At 38.6% G+C, this 20,385-nt stretch overlaps 1 protein-coding gene across 3 annotated transcripts; it reads right to left on the bottom strand.

Moving 5' to 3' along the window:
- Positions 1–346: 346 nt before the first annotated feature.
- IMPACT (impact RWD domain protein) lies at positions 347–17,273 on the bottom strand. Of its 3 annotated transcripts, none has more exons than XM_081953061.1 (11): positions 17,136–17,273; positions 13,549–13,677; positions 13,108–13,160; positions 10,032–10,094; positions 9,242–9,327; positions 8,565–8,690; positions 7,433–7,527; positions 3,201–3,274; positions 2,735–2,825; positions 1,238–1,372; positions 347–782 (listed from the first exon to the last, which is right to left on the bottom strand). In XM_081953061.1, exons 1-11 carry the CDS (start codon positions 17,181–17,183, stop codon positions 714–716), a joined length of 969 nt encoding a protein of 322 aa, XP_081809187.1. In that variant the 5' UTR covers positions 17,184–17,273; the 3' UTR covers positions 347–713. The 3 variants fall into 3 exon arrangements, with proteins under 3 accessions (XP_081809187.1, XP_081809186.1, XP_081809188.1); XM_081953060.1 differs by having other exon boundaries at positions 351–782; positions 8,565–8,693; XM_081953062.1 differs by lacking the exon at positions 347–782 and having other exon boundaries at positions 2,718–2,825; positions 8,565–8,693.
- Positions 17,274–20,385: the final 3,112 nt, after the last annotated feature.

Genomic DNA, 20,385 nt, shown 5'->3' with positions numbered 1-20,385 from the left:
ACCTCTTAAGTTTACCAAAGCAGGGAACAAAATGTCTTATATCCTACGTCTTGGCCTTGCTTAAAGTGATATTGAATTAACGTCAGGAGATAATTATGTACCTGTTTTATATAATCCAGGAGCATCCAGCCGCCCCCTCAACAGCCAGCCTTTGTAGGAATGAGATTTCAATAACCTGATGAAATTTGGTGAAAACCTGTACAATCAATTCTCAGATCTACTGTATATCTTCCTTAAAGTTTGTGCCACAATCAAGCAATAGGAAAAGACAGATCTGAAATTGCTGCATGAAGTAAAATTGACACTTGGGCGTAAGAGAAGGTTATCAAAGCCATTCAAGATTGCTTGGTACAACAAATTCTTCCTACCGTACATTATTAAAATATTTACCCCAGAAGGACAAAGAGAAGATTGTGAAATTCTGTCTTTCTCATTTATTTATTTTTTTAACAAAGACTAAATTCAAAGGGAAGCTTTTATATTGAAAGACTTTAATTTTTCAGCAGCTGAAACAGTGAACAAATTGAAGGTGTTTTCTGGGCCTCGTGCTACTGCTGTAATTACTGGATTTTCTTACGAAGAAAAATGTTTTTTATTACTGCCAAGTGTTTTCACACTTTTGGAACAAAAGGTTTAGAATATTAAGTCATATAGAGTCACCAAGTGGTGACAGTCAAAAGATGAAATATTGCTATGTAATTCTGCAAAATACATCAATGTTCGGCTTTCTTCTTGTCTTTTCTCATTCTTTTGTTCTTTCCAAGAGGCTTAGATGAATTTTGCTAGAGAAATAAATTATTAAAAAAACAGATGAACATACCTAATTAATTGTTAGCATTTTACACAGATCACATTCTTTTCTGAACACTGCTAGCATATAGTCAGAGTTAATTACCTAAAATTAATATTCTATTACACTTACTTTATCCCTATTTCATAAACGCTTTGGGGAAAGTTTTACACATATAAATTATTTAAAATTATTTGTGTTGGATAATCATTGGTTATAAAAGTAATAAAAGGTTTATAATTGTTTAAATGAGAAAAACGTACAAGGAAGTTTTCATTTTTTTTTCTTAAATAAAAAACCCTTTGATAAATTCACTTACAGGATACTATTGTAGATAGCATTCATTGTCACTGATGTTAAGCATGCATTTCAGCTCTACCCTTGCTCATACCAAAAGGAACATATCAGAAGGAAACAAATGTTACAGATATTTTACTTAAAACTTACAGATATATTAGTGTAATTCTGCTCCACAAGTATATTTCTGGCACAGTTGTTGATGTGTTTGAAACGATCTGGTCCTAGAAGGATACCGCCATACCAGCGGGACACCACTACCAAAACATTGTGGACATTCAGGATCTATAGTTTTAAAAATTGCATATATATTAATATTTCGAAGATGATTTACAACCATCTGATTCACTTTGTTGCATACAAGCATTTCTTAATTGTCAGCTCAACACATACTACCTGCAAAGTATCTTTGTAGAAAATCATACTTTTGCAGCATCAACTCCATGACTGAAGCAAGCCATCTTCATAGCTGTGGTTGATGCCATTAAATCAGTTTTACCAGGTATCCATTTTCAGACACCATGCAAATTTGATATTAGTTTTAAACAGGGGTGAAATCCAGCAGGTTCTGACTGGTTCTGGAGAACCGGTAGCCGAAATTTTGAGAACCAGCAAATGCTACCGCTGGCTGGTCCCAGAGTGAGGTGGGAATTGAGATTTTGCAGTATCCTTCCCCTGCCATGCCCACCAAGCCACGTCCACAGAACTGGTTGTAAAAAAAATGAATTTAACCACTGGTTTTAAACAAAAGCTTCCGAAAGCAGAGCTTTTTAATAGGAGAAAAAAGGAGGAAGCTGATAAGTTCAATGATCTTTCCTGTAACTTTAAACGCCTGTTTATCCTGTCAGACCATCAGCAACAACTGAAAAAGATGACTAGATGCTTCATTTATATTTTACATACTCTTCCAAGGCAAGGCAAAGCAAACCTAGATCTTACATATTCGCCATGGACTTTAGCATTGCCTTTCCAATCTAAGTTTTTTCAGGTAATGTAACCTACATTTTTGTTTTGGATAGCAATAGCACTTAGACTTATATTCTGCTTTACAATGCTTTACAGCCCTCTCTAAGTGGTTTACAGTCAGCATATTGCCCCCAACTATCTGGGTCCTCATTTTACCGACCTTTGAAGAGTGGAAGGCTGAGCCAACCTTGAGCCGATGAGAATCGAACTACCAAATTGCAGGAAAGTGGCAATCAGCAGAAGTAGCCCACAGTACTACATTTTAACCACTGTGCCACCACGGCTCATATGATGATAGATTTATAGCCCACAAAGAAATTATTGGAAAAGCTGGATATTAGTTCATTCTAAAATTATTCATCCTGCCCAGGGGTGATATGAATCATAGGCAAGAAAAAGTTAGAGAAAAGACGGAAAACTTAAAACACCAATTGCCACTTTATGATTGTGGAAATTAGTAATATTTTGATTCAATATATCAAATATTATTGATCTCTTGTCTGCATTTTCACCACTTCATCATTGGTCAAAATATTCTAAATAACAAATAATACTTTCAAATAGGATGTATCCATTAACAAAAGTTTGTCTGATTATAATGCTATGGCTACGAATCTCCTGATCATAATGTTCTGGCTACAAAGAATGAAAAATATCTTGTTACCAATTGATTCCTTTCACCTGCATAAGATGGAGAAGACGACCCCCGGCTGCTGTTTCACCATCATCTTCACAATCTTGTAAAAATGTCTGCTTGTCTTCACAGTATATCCTTAAAATAAAAACAATACTAGATCACAATGGAAATATGTGTCTGATTCTGTATCATATTACATTTGCTTACATATCAAGCTACTGCTTTTATAAAATTCTCTAAAATCCATGAATATTTATTTGTTTAGAAAATTTATATTGCTGCCTACGCACACATGGCGACTCTAGGCAGCTTACAAGGGTATAAAAACACCGTATAAAAGAAATAAAAATAATAAAATAATAACCACCACCCCGCCCCCATAATACCTGAATAATCACATGCAATTCTACTAGGTCTGAACATATAGATCCAAGAGACAGAACATTAATTGGTAGATATTTATCCTCCTCATTATTTTGCAGTAATTACTATCACACCTTAGCTACTCACCTGTAAGCATATATGTTGTGAGTTGCACTGGCTATTTTCTTATTTTTGTACAATTCAGCAAGAATATTTTTCACCTTGGAAGAAAAATAAAGTTGCAAACACTAATTAGGATTTATATGCTTCACTTAAACTCCTTATTGATGCTTAAGTCTTGTATATTTGAATACAATTAAGTGCAACTTTGATTGAAGAATGCATATTTTAGCCAACAAACTCTCTTTCTCTTTAATAGACTGTACTTTCTAGCCGTTTTGAGAATCAGTCTTCACTGACAATTGGGGCAGAAACATAAATTTGAATTCTAACTTCCTTCTCTGCAATAGAAAAGAGATCACAGAATTACTCCTTTAGGGAACTCTGCTTCTAGATTTGGTAAATCCTTAGGAACAGATGATACAATAGACAACAGGGAGATGGCAAATGCTGAGAAGTAGCTTTTTGCCTTAACTGAATTGAGTAGGAATTTAGGATGCAAGGCATTTATTATTATATTAAAAAAGCATTATGGATAAAATAAAGAAATCAAGCAGGCAAAAAGTACAGAACAAAAATTGTGGAAAGAGATGTAAAAACAAGAGACAAATTGATGGTGATAATATAAATAGAAAATAGAGCAGCTTTCAGATTCCACATTAAATGGTAGAAAATAATATTACCAATATTGTCATCAAAACAAATCAATTCTCAACAGATGCCACAAAAAACACTACCCAATTTATAGAAACTCATATAGTCCTTGAAGATAAACATGAAACAGCAGTAATTAAATTAGCTGATTTACAGAAATCAGTATGTGATCTTTGGTATTCAACATGCATACTTCAGATTGTTGGATTGGATCTAGATTTAGGCCTAATTAAGCATACACTTACAAAAATCAGTAAATCTGCTCTACCTATGGCTAACTAATTAAGTGATACTTAAGTTGCTATATACTGTAGTGCCTTTCTTCTAAGAAATTTGATTTCTTCCAAGAAATCAAAATGTATAGGACTGAAATATTTTAACTTTGCTTGCATCCTTCCTAGTAAATTACAGAATTCAATGGGTTAGCTTGTAGTAATAAATACGTCTTCTCTAACACATTTGTTTCAATTGTCTGCATTAGTCACAAAAGATTTCAATAAATAATTAGGTTGTAATTTTTAAGTTGTCTTTTTCCTGTCTCCTTTCAAATATAGTAACAACTGTATTATTCTTATCAGAGAGATTACATTTCCCTATATAATAAAGACTGTGTAAAGAAACTGTTTTAATAAACAATGCATAATTAATAGCACTTTAAGCAAAACAATATTAAAGCTCTGAGCTTGAGAAAACATGTCTGGCAAGCAAACAGCATTTAATTCAAAAGAGAAAAGTCATTCCTCTAGAGTCATCAAAATACATCTTCAATATTTATTTTTGTTGTTTCCATTATTTCAAAGCAAGTTCTCTTATTATGTCAGTGAGAAGAACACTGATGAAGTATAGCTCATACTTCTTATATTCAATATATCTCTCTTCCTACACTTGATCTTAGTTAAAAGGCCAAGACAAGTGACCAAGGAGGACAATGTGGCCATACAAACAGTGTGACAATTACCTAGTGGTTCATTTGTATATAACAAAAATGTTCCACCACACACATAAAAAGGAACAAATTGGAACATCATGAGACACATGCATGAAGAAAAGCACAGTATGAAAAACTTTGAATGTAGTGGAACTTTTCCTAAAACAAATAGGGCCAAGTGTCTTCCAGATATTGGTGGAGTCCAATCAACAAAAACCTTAATCACAATAGTTATGGATAATGGGCCCTGAGGTCCAACAACTTGAGGAGAACCAGGGAGCACCCATTTCTAATGAATAGGAGCTTCCTACATATATTTTATCTGCCCACCCATGCTGTTTTCTGATCTGTGCGACTGTTGCATAACCATAAGTGAGATGTTATGGAATCCTTTAGTCACAAAGACATGATAGTAGAGGTAGATAAACTAGCATTGTCAAAATCTTTGAATGATAACTTGCCACATTGCCTATTAATATAGTTGGTTCCCCACCCAATTATCTACCTGTCATGACTACTGTATTTTTGTACATTTTGCCAATATAAGGATCTATACATGACAGGAAATACAAGAATTATAACTGCTTTTAATTAAAATTACATCCTGTCTTTCTATTTTAAAAGTTTCTGAACATCTAATGATAAAGATGACACTTGTAATTAAATTATTAAATTAATTTTTTGAATAAAAACACACCAGGAAAATTATGACTCACCAAATAAAAGTTTAATTTCCATATAAACTAACTTAGATACCAACAGATAATGATGCAGTCCAGATATTAGACCAGCATTAGAAATAATGCAATTCTATTATTACAGAACAGACAAAAATGTCTTACTATTAAAGAGTGCTTTCTGCAATGCAAATGCAACATAAATGTAAGTTAGAAGATGGTTCTCCCTAAATTTAGTTTGGAGGCCGGAAGGTCCAATGCAAAAGATGGCTTCCAGGCCTGACAGCTACATTCATGTAGCTAAGATGAGTTTTGTAGAAAAAGCAGCTGGAAAGTCATGGTGTTTGTGAGCTGTTTCAAAATAACATTCTCTAATTAGCATGTAGTGTCTAAATGTTTGTTTTTGAGATATCTTTCATAAGATAATAGAAGTTTCTAACTGGTTTCCTTTGCTTGGGCATGAGTTAGTCCAGGAATTTAGTAGCTGTTTCAGTAGTATTAAGCCTCTTAATATCCCAATTATTTTCTCATGTCTCATTTCTTATCCATCATTCTTGTTTATGATCCATGTCTCAACCTTCTCCAGCTTCATTCTGATCTTGTTTCAGTCTATGTTAAATCTTTCATTCATTTTCCATTCACGTACTAATGGGCCTGTCTATAAAGAAGCAGATACTGTAAGTTGCCAGATAGTAAGTTAAATTTATAATGCACCAAGATGTTCTTTCTTGATACCACATGTCCCACACATTTGCATAGGTTACAAACAAAATACCCAATTGCTATTTTCACTTCCAGTTGTTCATCACTCAACATAATGCATTGATATAGTACTAATTTTCCCACAGCAGCAGGGCCATTTCCAAATCCACATAATCAGAAAATCCTTCTTCATAACAACTTACCCATAAGATCACTCAACCTGAGAAAAACAGCTAACATACTAATGTTTACAGACATTAGAGCCCCAAAAATGAAATCAGAATAACCACTATATGAATTTCTAGATTAATCATTTAATACAATAATACAATAGTAGAGTTGGAAGGGACATTGGAGGTCTTCTAGTCCACCCCCTGCCTAGGCAGGAAACCCTATACCGTTTCAGACAAATGGCTATCCAACATCTTCTTAAAGACTTCCAGTGTTGGGGCATTCACAACTTCTGGAGGCAAGCTGTTCCACTGATTAATTGTTCTAACTGTCAGGAAGTTTCTCCTCAGTTCTAAGTTGCTTCTCTCCTTGATTAGTTTCCACCCATTGCTTCTTGTTCTACCCTCAGGTGCCTTGGAGAACAGTTTGACTCCCTCTTCTTTGTGGCAACCCCTGAGATATGGGAACACTGCTATCATGTCTCCCCTAGTCCTTCTTTCTCTTAAGCTAAACATACCCAGTTCCTGCAACCGTTCTTCATATGTTTTAGTCTCCAGTCCCCTAATCATCTTTGTTGCTCTTCTCTGCACTCTTTCTAGAGTCTCCACATCTTTTTTACATCGTGGCGACCAGAACTGAATGCAGTATTCCAAGTGTGGCCTTACCAAGGCATTATAAAGTGGTATTAACACTTCACGTGATCTTGATTCTATCCCTCTGTTTATGCAGCCTAGGACTGTGTTGGCTTTTTTGGCAGCTGCTGCACACTGCTGGCTCATATTTAAATGGTTGTCCACTAGGACTCCAAGATCCCTTTCACAGTTACTACTACTGAGCAAGGTACCACCTATACTGTACCTGTGCATTCCATTTTTGTTGCCTAAATGTAGAACCTTACTCTTTTCATTTCATTTACTTTTCATTTTACTTTTACTTACTCTTTTCATTTCATTTACTTTTCATTTTCATTTACTGAATGGGATAGTGAGGTCTGAAAATCTAGAAAGTTATCGAGCAGTTCTTTGATATTATTTCAATTAATTTATGGATATGAATATGCTGAACCCATATGTATAACCTATTGGAAAACATAATGATATGATTGGTTGAAAGCAGGCCTTACTAACCTGTTTGAGGCATACAACAGATGCTAAATGTGCCTGAAATGTGCTTCTTCGGTCTGTAATTGGGGTCCCATGATAAATTGGAGGTAACTCTTCATCTGAAAATTGAAAAAATCAGATTTTGTGCAAGGATGGCTTACTGAACTTTTTACCTATTTCAAATAGAATTTTGAATGATTCGGACTAGCCTGATATTTGTCCTCTTCACAAATATTATCTCTGGGCTCTTTAAATCTTAACAAACAAACAATGATTTCTAGTCATGTTCATAATCTTTAAGTTTTTCCTTTTCTATGCTTATTGCTTTCAAGACCTTAATCCTGTTTTTCAGCCAAATGCAAGCATAGCTTGGCTCAAACCAGGAAACAAGATAGAATAATGCAAAGAAACAGACTGTAGAAGTAAAAATTCACACTTAGCTCATATAATCTAATCGCCAGTATCTGGCTGCTCTATTTACAAAGAACCAAGATAACTAGGTTAAGGAACTAAGATTCCTTCATCTTAGAATTCTGTTATTTGTTCCTTTCTTGTTTCAACTGGGACCTAGATTTTAGAAACTGACATATTTGCTAAGAACCCTGTGCATTATGAAGTATTTCCTAGAAATCAAATCCAAAGGACAGCACAGTCTGAACAAATATCTGAGATATGGAAATATGAGCAACAATATATGAATATGTACAGTATATGTATATGCATATGCACATCTATGTTGGAATCCCATGTAGTCAAGGCTGTAGATCCCAAAGCAGTGTTTATTTCAACACTTTCCCCAATTCAGACATTCATATCTGACATATGGACATAGGGAAGGGGGCCAAAGGAAACTGCATGGCCGTGTCACACCTTTGTACGATGGTAAAGCATATGTTTGACAAGTAGCAGGTCCATGTCCATCCCATTATAGAAGAAGAAAAAAGCACTCTCATTACCTAATGATCAAGGCAATCTGTGTTAATATTACAAAGCTAGATGAACCAGTAACTTGTCTTAATACAGAGCAACTTCTCTGTTGTTATGATCTCATTCTCTTTATAGGGGCTTCATGTTATCATATCTCTTGAGCTGCTTTTCCTCTTTATTGTTATATAAGCTTAAATGAAATATAATGGGACAGCAATAGCAATGTTACCTTTTTTTTCAGAAAGATCAAAATTCAACGTTATAGCTGTACAATCTGGAAGAAGTTCATATTCCAGTGCAAATTCTTCTTCATAGTCCACATTTGTTTCTTCTGTAATTTTTCTATTATCTGGCCCTGCTGGTAAAAAAAAAATCAATGCCAGTTACTACTTACAGTATTTCAGTGGCAAGAGCTCTAAAGAAATCAATATTAAAATTCCGTTTCCATGCTATTTTGCCCAATACATCTTGATGTAATTTTTATATTTAAAGATTTACAGGTGCTTGTAGTATTTTCCGGACCCTTACGTGTTTTCTATCAAATCTGAAATATGTAACACTTCATCTATCTGTCTGCCTGTCTCTCGATCAATCTATCTATCCATTTTATAAAGCTTGCATATTTCACCTGCTCACTCTCTGAAATATAACACTGCAATACTGACAACATGCACTTAAACATGACCTTATGTCAATACTAACATGACACTATGCAAATCATTTATAGAAACTATAATACAGGTAAGTGGACAGGCAAGATAGCAAACATTTCAAAGTGAAAAAGTTTGACCCATTTGCTATGCTGCCATTATGCCCCTCATATTGCTACATTTCATTTTGTCCACAAATCTCTTCTACTTATTTTCATTTACAAGCCAATATAAAGAGCAACACATCGCATATTACCCGATTCAGATGACTGGGATTTTTCTATCAAAACCTCACGTATCTTCTCCACCCACAAATAAAGAATGCTTTCACCAAGGTTCTGTCTGAAACAAGCCAATTACAGATGATATATCAAGAAGCTCTTAATTTAAAAATAAGAACCGCATACAAAAAAATCCTATATTTTAATATCACAAAATAAGGCCCCCCCAAAGCATCTGGCAAATTGACCTCATGTAAAATTCCAATTTTGTTTTGTCTAAACTTTCTCCCAGATAATCTCTTTTATATGCAGTAATGATCCAAATGGGGAACACCAACCAGCACCTACAGTATGTCATTCAACCACAGGGGCTTTCCAAAATGAGTCTATTCAGATCTCTCAGCATGGGTTTAACTAGAAGCTTTAGAAGGCACAGTTGTGCTGCACCAAACACAAGAGTTTCTACAATGTCTCTTTATTACATGCAATTATCACCATATAAACATTAAGCGTAAAGCAATTTGGGGTAGGCAGTACTTTGTTGCAAAAGTGTATGAAATTTAACTGACATCCGTTTTGATCATGTAGATATCTGGATCCCAAACATTATCCTTAAAGTAATTGTGATCATAAAAGAAAAGAGGCCCATTCTCCCTGTATAAAATTTAGGTAGCTTACTTTTTGGGGGAACATATCTGTTTTACTATACTTTTTGCATTGTACTGCCACCTGCTGGAATTATGAGTATTTAAATTTTTAAAAATACATATACTGTACATTTTTAAAACCGTACATTTAAACAGGATAGAAATATATACTACTTACACATAGATTTCTTCTAGATGATTTGCCAGTACAGCATATTCCTTTTGTAAAATCCAAGGAGCACTGGAACAAAAAGAACATACCAATTTCTATTGATAGCATTTTCTAAACCATATCCTATTTGTGTACCATAAAAATTGCAAGTTATTGATAACTATAATTACAACATAATTATTAAACATGTACGCTTAACATTTTAATTTATATTGCATGGAATATAATTATTACATAAACACATATGCTCCCCAATTCATTCTAGGTTCTACAATGAATTGGAGAGCGTGTATGTTTAAGTAGAGGGATGCGATGGCTCAGTGGCTAAGACGCTGAGCTTGTCGATCAGAAAGGTCAGCATTTCCGCGGTTCGAATGCCTAGCGCCATGTAACGGAGTGAGCTCCTGTTACTTATCCCAGCTTCTGCCAACCTAGCAGTTCGAAAGCATGTAAAAATGCAAGTAGAGAGATAGGAACCAGCTTTGGTGGGAAGGTAACAGCATTCCATGCACCTTCAGCATTTAGTCATGTTGGCCACATGACCACGGAGATATCTTTGGACAGAGCTTTGAAATGGAGATTAGCACCGCCCCCTAGAGTCAGGAACGACTAGCACGCATGTGAGAGGGAACCTTTAACTTTATGTTTAAGCAATAATTACCGTATTTTTCAGAGTATAAGATGCACCTTTTTCCCTCAAAAGAGAGGTTGAAAATCTGGGTGTGTCTTGTACACTGAATACAGCATTTTTTGCCTCCTGAACCCCGTCCCCTTCACCAAAATGGCTGTGCATAGCCTTTAGGAGACTTTCAGAGTGCTCCTAGGGGCTGTCCCCCAACCTCCCAGGAGCACTCTACAAGCCTCCTAAAGGCTATGCATGCCCTTTTTTCTGTTTGGTGTTAACCGAGTAAAATACAGAATAAGAACACTCCCACATCTAGCCTTGCCTTATCATGAATCAGTGGTTCTCAACTTCAGCAACTTTAAGAAGTTGCTGAAGTTCAGAAACTCTGGCATAAACTGTCAGTGCCCCATCATCAACTGTTTGCAGTCAGATAATACCCTTCTACCAAAGGCTCTTGGTAGAAGGGTATTACCTATGCCTATCTATAACACTGTTGTAGTATTTTTGTAAAATGGCGGTAAGGAGGACACCAACCTGACCATGGGAAGTATGCTATTTCAGGGAAAGGAAGTTATGACTGAGAAAGTCTGCTTTGGTGTTTCCACCAACCTCATATCTCAAGGAAGAAGGAACCTACAAGATCCCCTCTGGTCTAAATGTGTTGGGCAGACAGAATTTATCCAGATCAGATAGTTTACTAATAAAAGTCATGAGCAGCCAAGCCATAAAGGGTAACCAGAACTGCATCTGAATGCTTACTGGCTATCAATACACTCCCAACAAAATTGATACAATTCTACTAAACCTATTATTTCTAAACACCATGCAGGTAATTACATTCAGAGCCACATTCCTTCTAATTTGTGTTCAGGGCAATCCCATGAAGTGTGAATTGCATTAATCTAACCAAGAGATTTATGGGCATAATTGTCACCATTATCGGCAGATCCTGGAAAAGCCAAATTAGCCCATCAGCTTAAACTGAGCAAAGCCTCTCCTTGACACATCTTCCACCGCATGCCCAGTCGGAGAGATAAACATTATATTACCTACTCATTATTCAACATCCTGAATTACTGGATGACCTCTCCCTGCGATTTCACACATATGTAAAAATAGAAAAAATGCAAATCCCTGAGTTCCCCACCCTGGACTATACAAGGATTTGACAACTGATTAGGACTGCCCACTCAGAAAACAAAAGAGCCATGCACTAAAATGTCTCCAATCCCCAACACTCACAAGCAATCCCCCAAAATATCACGGTTGATATTTAATGTCACTGAAAGGTTAAGGAGAGGATACACATCCTCCATCTAAATCTTGCCAGCAATCATTCACTAGAGTGATCAATACCATTTCCAGACTGAAATTAATCCAGATAATCTAGTTCATAAGGGATGTCACATAACTCTGTTTCTCTTCTCAAGAACTCTGGAAATTAATCTGATAATCAAGATCCCCGATAATGAGACACTGGAGATATGGATGCACATCTCCTCAGCTAGTATCTGCATTTTGGAATGTTCCCTCTCTAAGAGGAGAGATGTGTCCATTGTATTTTTTGAACAATGGTTGAAGATCTTTCTGTTTATTCAGGTCTTTTCTATGTCAGTTCTACATAAGTGCATCCTTTTTCTCCCAACTCTTTAAAGAACGTGAATGTATTTATTCATTCATTGTGTTCCTTTATATACCACATATTCACAACCTACAGACTGGCCAGCAGAGTTTAACAACAGAACCAACAAATAATACAGACCAAAATAAAACTAGCACAACATAAAACATAAACATAAGATTATTAAAAATTGAAAAAAACAAAATAGCTATTATTTTTTAAATGCCTCAAACAGAAAAATAAAGCTACATATAAGTTACTGTATTTCTCAGAGTATAAGGCACACCAGAATATAAGACGCACCAAGATTTTGAAGAGGTAACTTTTTAAAAAAAGGTTTTGCATTCTGCAGACCTCCCAAACCCCCTGCACGCCTCATGTTTTGTGAAAAATGGGGCATGGAGAGAGTTTAAGAGGCCTGCAAAGTGCTGCTGGGGGGCAAAAACGAGCAAAAAGCGGCCCATTTTTCACTTGTTTTTGCCTTCCTCAGCCCCCAGGAGCACTTTGCAGGCCTCCCAAGCCCTCTGCACATCCATTTTTGTGAAGGGGGCAGGGTTTCAGGAGGCCAAAAATACTGTATTCAGTGTATAAGATGCCCCCAGATTTTCACCCTCTTTTGGGGAGAGAAAAGTTGCATCTTATACTCCAAAAATGCGGTACATAGCATTAGCTATTGGATGTCTGGCAATAAAACAGGCGTTGCTGCTATGTAGGAAAGCTAAAAAACGAAAATATTTCAGTTTCTGTTACAACATAACAGAATTATTTGGGGAGGATTACAGTTAAGAGTTGTCTATTATTAAAATGATATATCGTTCCGGAAAACATGTACTTACTTAAGTTGATAAATAGGTGGCGCTGAAGTTGGATATTCAGGAGGCAGAATCACCTGCAAGATTTTTAACAGTCAACCAGCAATAGTATCTTCTTTTAAAAATAGCTGGGAAATACTGTAACATTATAAAAGGGCACAGAAAGATGTAGTCTGAGACTACACAGTTCTATACAATAAAGAAAGTACAACTTTTTTTGTCTAAAACAGATCTCATCAACTTTTTAAGTATGAACAAGATGGTGCTCCAGTAGCATAAGGGACATTTAATTCTCCCCCTTCCCAACTCTCTGCAAAACTATTAGAATTTGTTAAAAAGTAACAACTGTACCCAAAATTAAAACTGTTTTAGAGAAAGAAAAAGAAAAACCTACAAAGAAAAACCCTATACTCTCATAAGGTCTACTTTCAAACTATAGTCCCAATTATATAATTATAAACTTACCTGCAAATTGAGAGTCCACTTTGGCTCTGCTGAGCAATCACTAATCTTAATGCAAAAGATTTTCTCATCTTCATCAACAGTGCACCATTCATCGCCATATATAGCTGACAGAGCTTCAATTTCTTCGGTCTGTGAAATGTTGTTATTTATAATTAGTTAAGTTATTTTACTTTGAACACTTTTTTCCCCTTCTGTTCAGTCATGTCCAATTCTTTAAGACAAATCCCTGCAGTTTTCTTGGCAAGTTTTTTTAAAAAAATGGTTTGCAATTATAGCTGAAAGAGAATGGAAATAAATATTTCTCAAGAAACTCTGAGGTGTTTGCCATTGAAGAGTAAAAAGACAAAGCTCAGACATATAATTAGCTTTTATTAGAGATATAACTAAAGCTCCCAACATAAACATCAGCTACAACAGGATCTAGCAATCCAGCCAGAAATTAAATATTTGATGTTATTATCAGTTTCAAATACTGGGTAAGAAGAATATGCACATTTTAACAAAGTGATTTTTTTAAACTTCCTGTTGTGTATGATTTTTGTACATTCTAGCACAAAGACATCTATTACTGTTTTTTGAAGTCCAAGAACATTTTTATTATATTAAGCCGTGGTGGCCAGGGATTAGAATGCAATACTGCAGGCTACTTCTACTGACTGCCGGCTGCCAGTAGTTTGACAGTTCAAGTCTCACCAGCTCAAGATTAACTCAGCCTTCCATCCTTCTGTGATCAATAAAATGAGGACCCAGATGGTTGGGGGCAATATGCTGACTCTGTAAACCGCTGTAAAGCACTGTGAAGCGGAATATAAGTCTAAGTGCTATTGCTATATTATGTATTCAAAGAGTTGAGAAAACCCACAGTGTGTGGGGGGGGGGGGTGTCTGTGTGTGTGTCTAAAAGAAAATCAGCTGCCTTGACCTAACATGTCAGTAGGAAAGATATAGTTGAAGAAATCAAACTAATAGGAATACTGGAGAAACAAATTATTAAAGCTGTGTAATTTTAAGGGAAATGAAAGTTGCATGAAGTAAACATGTTCCTTGAACTTCAAAAAGAGAGACCTTGAACAACAATACAATTCTGCAAGGTTCTGGGTTTTAGTAGACCCACTCTCCCATTTTTCTTCATATTTCAAGCTTGCGAAAGAATGAAGGATGGGGTATAATGGACTATAATGAACACAGATTTTGAGCATTCTTTCAAAACATTTCAGTTTCTCAAACCTATACAAGTGAAACTCAAAAAATTAGAATATCGTGCAAAAGTTCATTTATTTCAGTAATGCAACTTAAAAGGTGAAACTAATATATGAGATAAGACTCATTACATGCAAAGCAAGATAGTTCAAGCCGTGATTTGTCATAATTGTGATGATTATGGCGTACAGCTCATGAAAACCCCAAATCCACCATCTCAGAAAATTAGAATATCACATGCAATCAATAAAACAAGGATTGTACATAGAACAATATCAGACCTCTGAAAAGTAGAAGCATGCATATGTACTCAGTACTTGGTTTGGGCCCCTTTTGCAGCAATTACTGCCTCAATGCGGCATGGCATGGAAGCTATCAGCCTGTGGCACTGCTGAGGTGTTATGGAAGACCAGGATGCTTCAATAGCGGCCTTCAGCTCTTCTGCATTGTTCGGTCTCATGTCTCTCTTCTTTCTCTTGGCAATGCCCCATATATTCTCTATGGGGTTCAGGTCAGGCAAGTTTGCTGGCCAATCAAGCACAGTAATCCCACGGTCGTTGAACCAGGTTTTGCTTTTGGCAGTGTGGACAGCTGGAAAATGAAGTCAGCATCCCCATACAGCTCGTCTGCAGAAGGAAGCATGAAGTGCTCCAAAATCTCCTGGTAGACAGCTGCATTGACCCTGGTCTTAATGAAGCACAATGGTCCAAAGTCTTGTTGCTCAGTGGTCCAAAGTCCTCTTTTCTGATGATAACAACTTTTGCCAAAAGCACCAAAACTTGGTTCAATGACCCTGAGATTACTGTGCTTGATTGGCCTCTCCATTCTTCCTCCATACTCTGGGTCCTTGGTTTCCAAATGAGATGCAAAAGTGGCACGCGGAGCCATTTGTCAGGGCATGCGAGGCGCTGCCCTGTCAGGTGGGTCAGCTGAGCTCACCCTTTTTTAAAGCCATTTTTCGCCCTCCCGAGGCTCCAGAGGCTTTATAGGAGCCTGGAGAGGGTGAAAAGAGCCCCCCCCCCCGGAGTCCCTCCGGAGGCTTCATGAGCTTCCCTGAAGCCTCTGGAGCGCAAAAACCAGCCCTACAGGCAAACCGGAAGTTCGGGAACGGACTTCCGGTTTGCTCGGATGTTCGTTTTGACTGCTCCTGAAGGTCCCTGAAGCCTCTGGAGGGCTTCCGGGGGGCGGGGGAGACTGTTTTCGCCCTCCCCAGGCTCCTATAAAGCCTCTAGAGCCTGGGAAGGGCAAAAAAAGCATGCAAAAAATGGGGGGGGTCGTGCCTGCAGTGTGCGCATGCGCACTGGGGGGGCGTGCATTGCATTATGGGTGCGGCATGCCCGCACATGACCCCCCTGCACTCCCCCACTTATGGCACACGAGCCAAAAAAGGTTTGCCATCGCTGCTCTACACTATTGAAATCCGAATGTCAACATTCAGCCACAAGTCAAAACAGAGGAAATAGATGCACAATCTAAATATTAGAATTAGAATAACAGAGTTGGAAGGGACCTTGGAGGTCTTCTAGTCCAACCCCCTGCCTAGGCAGGAAACGCTATACCATTTCAGACAAATGATTATCCAATCTTCTCTTAAAAGCTTCCAGTGTTGGAGCATCCACAACTTCTGGAGGCAAGTTGTTCCACTGATTAATTGTTCCAACTGTCAGGAAATTTCTCATTAATTCTAAGTTTCTTCTCTCCTTGATTAGTTTCCACCCATTGCTTCTTGTCCTGCCCTCAGGTGCTTTGAAGAATAGATTGACTCCCTCTTCTTTATGGCAGCCCCTGAGATATTATTGGAACACTGCTATCATTGTCATCCCAGTTCTTCTTTTCATTAGACTTTTTGTTCCGGTCAATTATTCATATCTCTTACTTCTTATTTTTAACTGACAGATTCCATCCATTCAACGGATTGCCTATGTTTAATAAAGGATAGATGTTTTGAAAACTACTAACAGTGATATAGCTAAATAGAACTTCCATGTTCAAAGGCAGTGTACCTGAGAGCACGGGCAGCAAGCGCCTATTGCAGGGGTGTCCAAACTTGGCCACTTTAAGACTTGTAGACTTCAACTCCCAGAATTCCCCAGCCAGCTCTGGGTTGGGGAATTCTGGGAGTTGAAGTCCACAAGTCTTAAAGTGGCCAAGTTTGGACACCTCTGGCCTATTGCTTCAACTTCCCACTTACGAACTTCCTTGAATTATTATATCTGATCCCTTCGTGGCCACCTGGTAGCCGGATGTTTCTAAGATGGGAAAGAATCCCAAATCTGACCATTCCCTTCGAGCGCCTCTCCACCCCCACCCCCGCCAACTCCTCGCCTCTTGGCTAAAACCGAACTATCACTACCACTTTCCTATCACATGGAGTCGAGTACTGCTTACTTGTTTTTGCGTTGTTTCCGGGTCGCTCGCCGCCGCTGCCGCCGCCATTCCTCCGACCAAAGGTAGGTCTCATGGTCCTACGGAACGCCACAGATCCTTTGAAGGGAAGGCCGAACGAGTTGTGTCTGCACTCCCCGCACGCGCAATGGTGCGAATGAAGCTCTTCGCCTCCTCCCGCATTTCAATTGGGGAAACCCCCTGAGAGCAGAGCGGAGATGAGAGCGCCCGGGAAGCTTCCACGACACGCTTTGGGGGGTGGTCGGGCTTGGGGCGGATGATTGTGAGAAATAGACTGCGTTCGTAAACCGAGGTCGGCTAGTTGGTGGCCACAAAGTGGGGTGCTGGTTTTTAAATCCAGATCTAGGTTTTCGATGCTTATCTGTGTTTCCAGGTTTTTATTTTAAAATCTATTTTTCTATATATTATATTGTATGTATCAAATAAATAAGAATAATATAGTTTATAACTTATGTATGGGGAGGGGGGGTTATGGAGAATTTGGGTTTATTTGAACAACAAATCTTGCCTTTTTTAGAAAACCCCCTGGCATCCCTGGTGGGGTCAATGCTTTAATTAATAGGGATGATGTGCGATGTGATTTAAATGTAGCTTTCTGAACAAGAATATGGACTTCAGTTTGCAATTGGCTTCAGTAAGAAGGAAATATAACGGGAACACAAAAACATTAAAAAATGTCAAAAGGAGAAGTGATACTTTTCTAGACTCAGTTATGGAAACCTTTTTACAAAAAAATATCAATATCAATTGCAAAGAACTCTGAAGTTAGATAGTATAGAACGAATAGACCAAACCGCGTGAAAATAATTTAATAAACTGATATAACTTGATTCTAAACTTTTGCTTTTTTTTAAACTTAAGTATTACAGTTACTTATTCTCAGGACAAATATCCACCTATGCAGTTTAAAGGCAGTGAAAATAGACCTAAATGAAAATGCAATGCTTGTCACAATAAAAAATAAATCACTAGATTCTTCCTATATCGCTATTTGTATTAATGGTTAAAGGAGAGTCCCCTCCCCCATGGATTGGTTCAGAATACTCCAGGGGTGGCGAACAAGTTCGACAAAAAGAGCCAAAATTTTAAACTGTGAGAGTCAGAGAGCCACACCACGCAGTGACCTGCCAAAACAGACCCGGAAGCAATGTTCCCTCTAATTTTTTTTCGATGTGAGCAGAAAAGTATAGTGTTTGAGCGGCACATTTTCATGCCTGAGCACCCGAATTTTTTTCACAGATGTCACCTAAGACAGTGGTGGGCAACCCGTGGCTCGGGAGCCACATGCGGCTCTTTACACCCTTTAATGCGGCTCTTCTGTGTGCCGGGTGCCCGCTCCCCTCCCTCCTCTCGGGCTTCGGAGGGAAGCTTCTGCAAAAGCCCGGGCGAGTGACAACCAATTTTGGTCCTATGGCTGCAGAATGCTGCAAAATACCATAAATGCAGGCCAGTTGTTGAGTGTTTCAAATGTGATTGGAACACTCAACAAGGTGACCACAGTGTGTGTGTGTGTGTGTGAGTGAGAAAGACAGACAGAGAGAGGAACAGAGAGAGGGAGTGAGGGAGGGAATCAGAGAGAGACTGACAGACAGACACACACACACAGAGAGAGAAAGAGAGGGGGAGGGAGGGAGAGAAAGATAGACAGACAGAGAGACACACACAGAGTGAGTGATTAAGTGAATGAGTGAGAGACAGACACACCCACATACACAGAGTGACAGAGAGAGAGGAAGGGAGGGGAGAGAGACAGAGGGAGAGACAGACACACCCACATACACAGAGTGACAGAGAGAGGAAGGGAGGGGAGAGAGACAGAGGGAGAGACAGAGACAGACACACACACAGAGTGAGTGAGAGACAGACAGACAGACACACACACACACAGAGTGACAGAGATGGGGGAGGGAGGGAGAGAGAGACAAAGAGCCAGAGAGAGAGAGAGAAAGAAAAAGAAAAAAAGAAAGAAAGTGGGAGAGAGAGATGAAATTAAAAACAACAACATACAAACCTGACTTACTCAAACTATCCAAGGAAATGCAAGGCCAATGTTCACATTAGTGGTTGTGACTTTGTCAGTCAATGTCAGGATGTAATTTTCTCTACATTGTAAGGCAAATGTTACGGAATTTAACGTTATCGATAAATAATATCGTTCTAAAGTTTTTGTTTTATTAGTTGTGTTATTTGTATCCTCCCGACCTATGTGGATACTTGCATGCAGAATATTCTCAATAAAAACTTATTGAAACTAAAAACAGTGTACCATCCTATGTATTTTCGGTTTTAAAAATGTGGCTCTCAAAGTAAATTTCAATCGTGGTTTTGGCGAGATTTGGCTCAGTTGAAAAAAAAGGTTGCCCACCACTGACCTAAGACAACAATGAAATCAGTATTATTTGAAACTCAAAGTTATGTTTCTTCAAGGTACCCGCTTAATTCAAAGTGTTATATAATATCAGTATCACTTAACAACGCTCCTGCTTAGCAACCAAAATGTTGGCTCAGAAACTCTGGCATTTGAAGCACGCAACTCTTAAAGCTGTCAAGTTACAAGACCCTTGCACCCCTAACCCTTTAGGGAAAAAAACCCCCAGGGGTCTTCAAACCTGACAGCTTTAACACTTGTGGACTTCAACTCCCAGAATTCCTCCTCCAGTCATGTTGCAGCGACGTCATCTGCGTGGATCTGCTCCATCTTTGCTTTCTTCATTGTGGGCAGGGCTTCTGCTGAAGATGCTGACGAGTACGAGTTGCCACCAGAATAACTGCTGCTACCTCTTCCTCCTCCTCCTCCAACAGAATCACCAGATTTGCTCCTGAGCTCAGCGCTGGGTTACCTCTGCCCCCTCCCCCTCCTCCGTGCTTTTGAGGAGCCATGAGGCTTTTTTTCCCCTGCTCCCCCCCCCCGCCTTCCTACTGGCTCCTGCAGCCTCATGGCTCCTCAAAAGCATGGCGGAGGAGGAGGAGGGGGCAGGGGTAACCCAGCGCTGACTGAGCTCAGCTGCTCCGAGCGGAGGGGAGGCGCCGCTGCCACGCGCGGAGATGCCGGCTGGAGCTTTGGTGGCTTCATCTCAGCCGCAGCGCCAGGCGGCAAATCCGGCAGTGCTGCCTGTTAGAGGAGGAGGAGGAGGAGGTGGCAGCAGTTCTTCCGGTGGTGGTGGTGGGGGCTTTGGGGCTTCACAACTAGCCTCAGTCGCCCCGTGCTCCTCAAAGCAAGTCTGGGGAAGTC

The sequence above is a fragment of the Natrix helvetica genome (assembly GCF_964273705.1).
Source record: "Natrix helvetica genome assembly, chromosome: 4".
In the NCBI taxonomy this organism is placed as follows: domain Eukaryota; kingdom Metazoa; phylum Chordata; class Lepidosauria; order Squamata; family Natricidae; genus Natrix; species Natrix helvetica.
Note: the sequence above shows the minus strand (reverse complement) of the source record. Positions and strands in the feature narration are given on the sequence as shown.

What these genes read in the sequence shown, in the direction of transcription:
- IMPACT (XM_081953060.1), bottom strand. Translation starts at nt 17,183, where the DNA reads ATGGCGGCGGCAGCGGCGGCGAGCGACCCGGAAACAACGCAAAAACAA. An exon ending in CATCTAGAAGAAATCTATGT is followed by an intron (nt 9,328 to 10,031) that starts GTAAGTAGTATA and finishes GGCTTGTTTCAG; the next exon opens with ACAGAACCTTGGTGAAAGCA. An exon ending in CACAACATATATGCTTACAG is followed by an intron (nt 2,826 to 3,200) that starts GTGAGTAGCTAA and finishes TTTTATTTTAAG; the next exon opens with GATATACTGTGAAGACAAGC.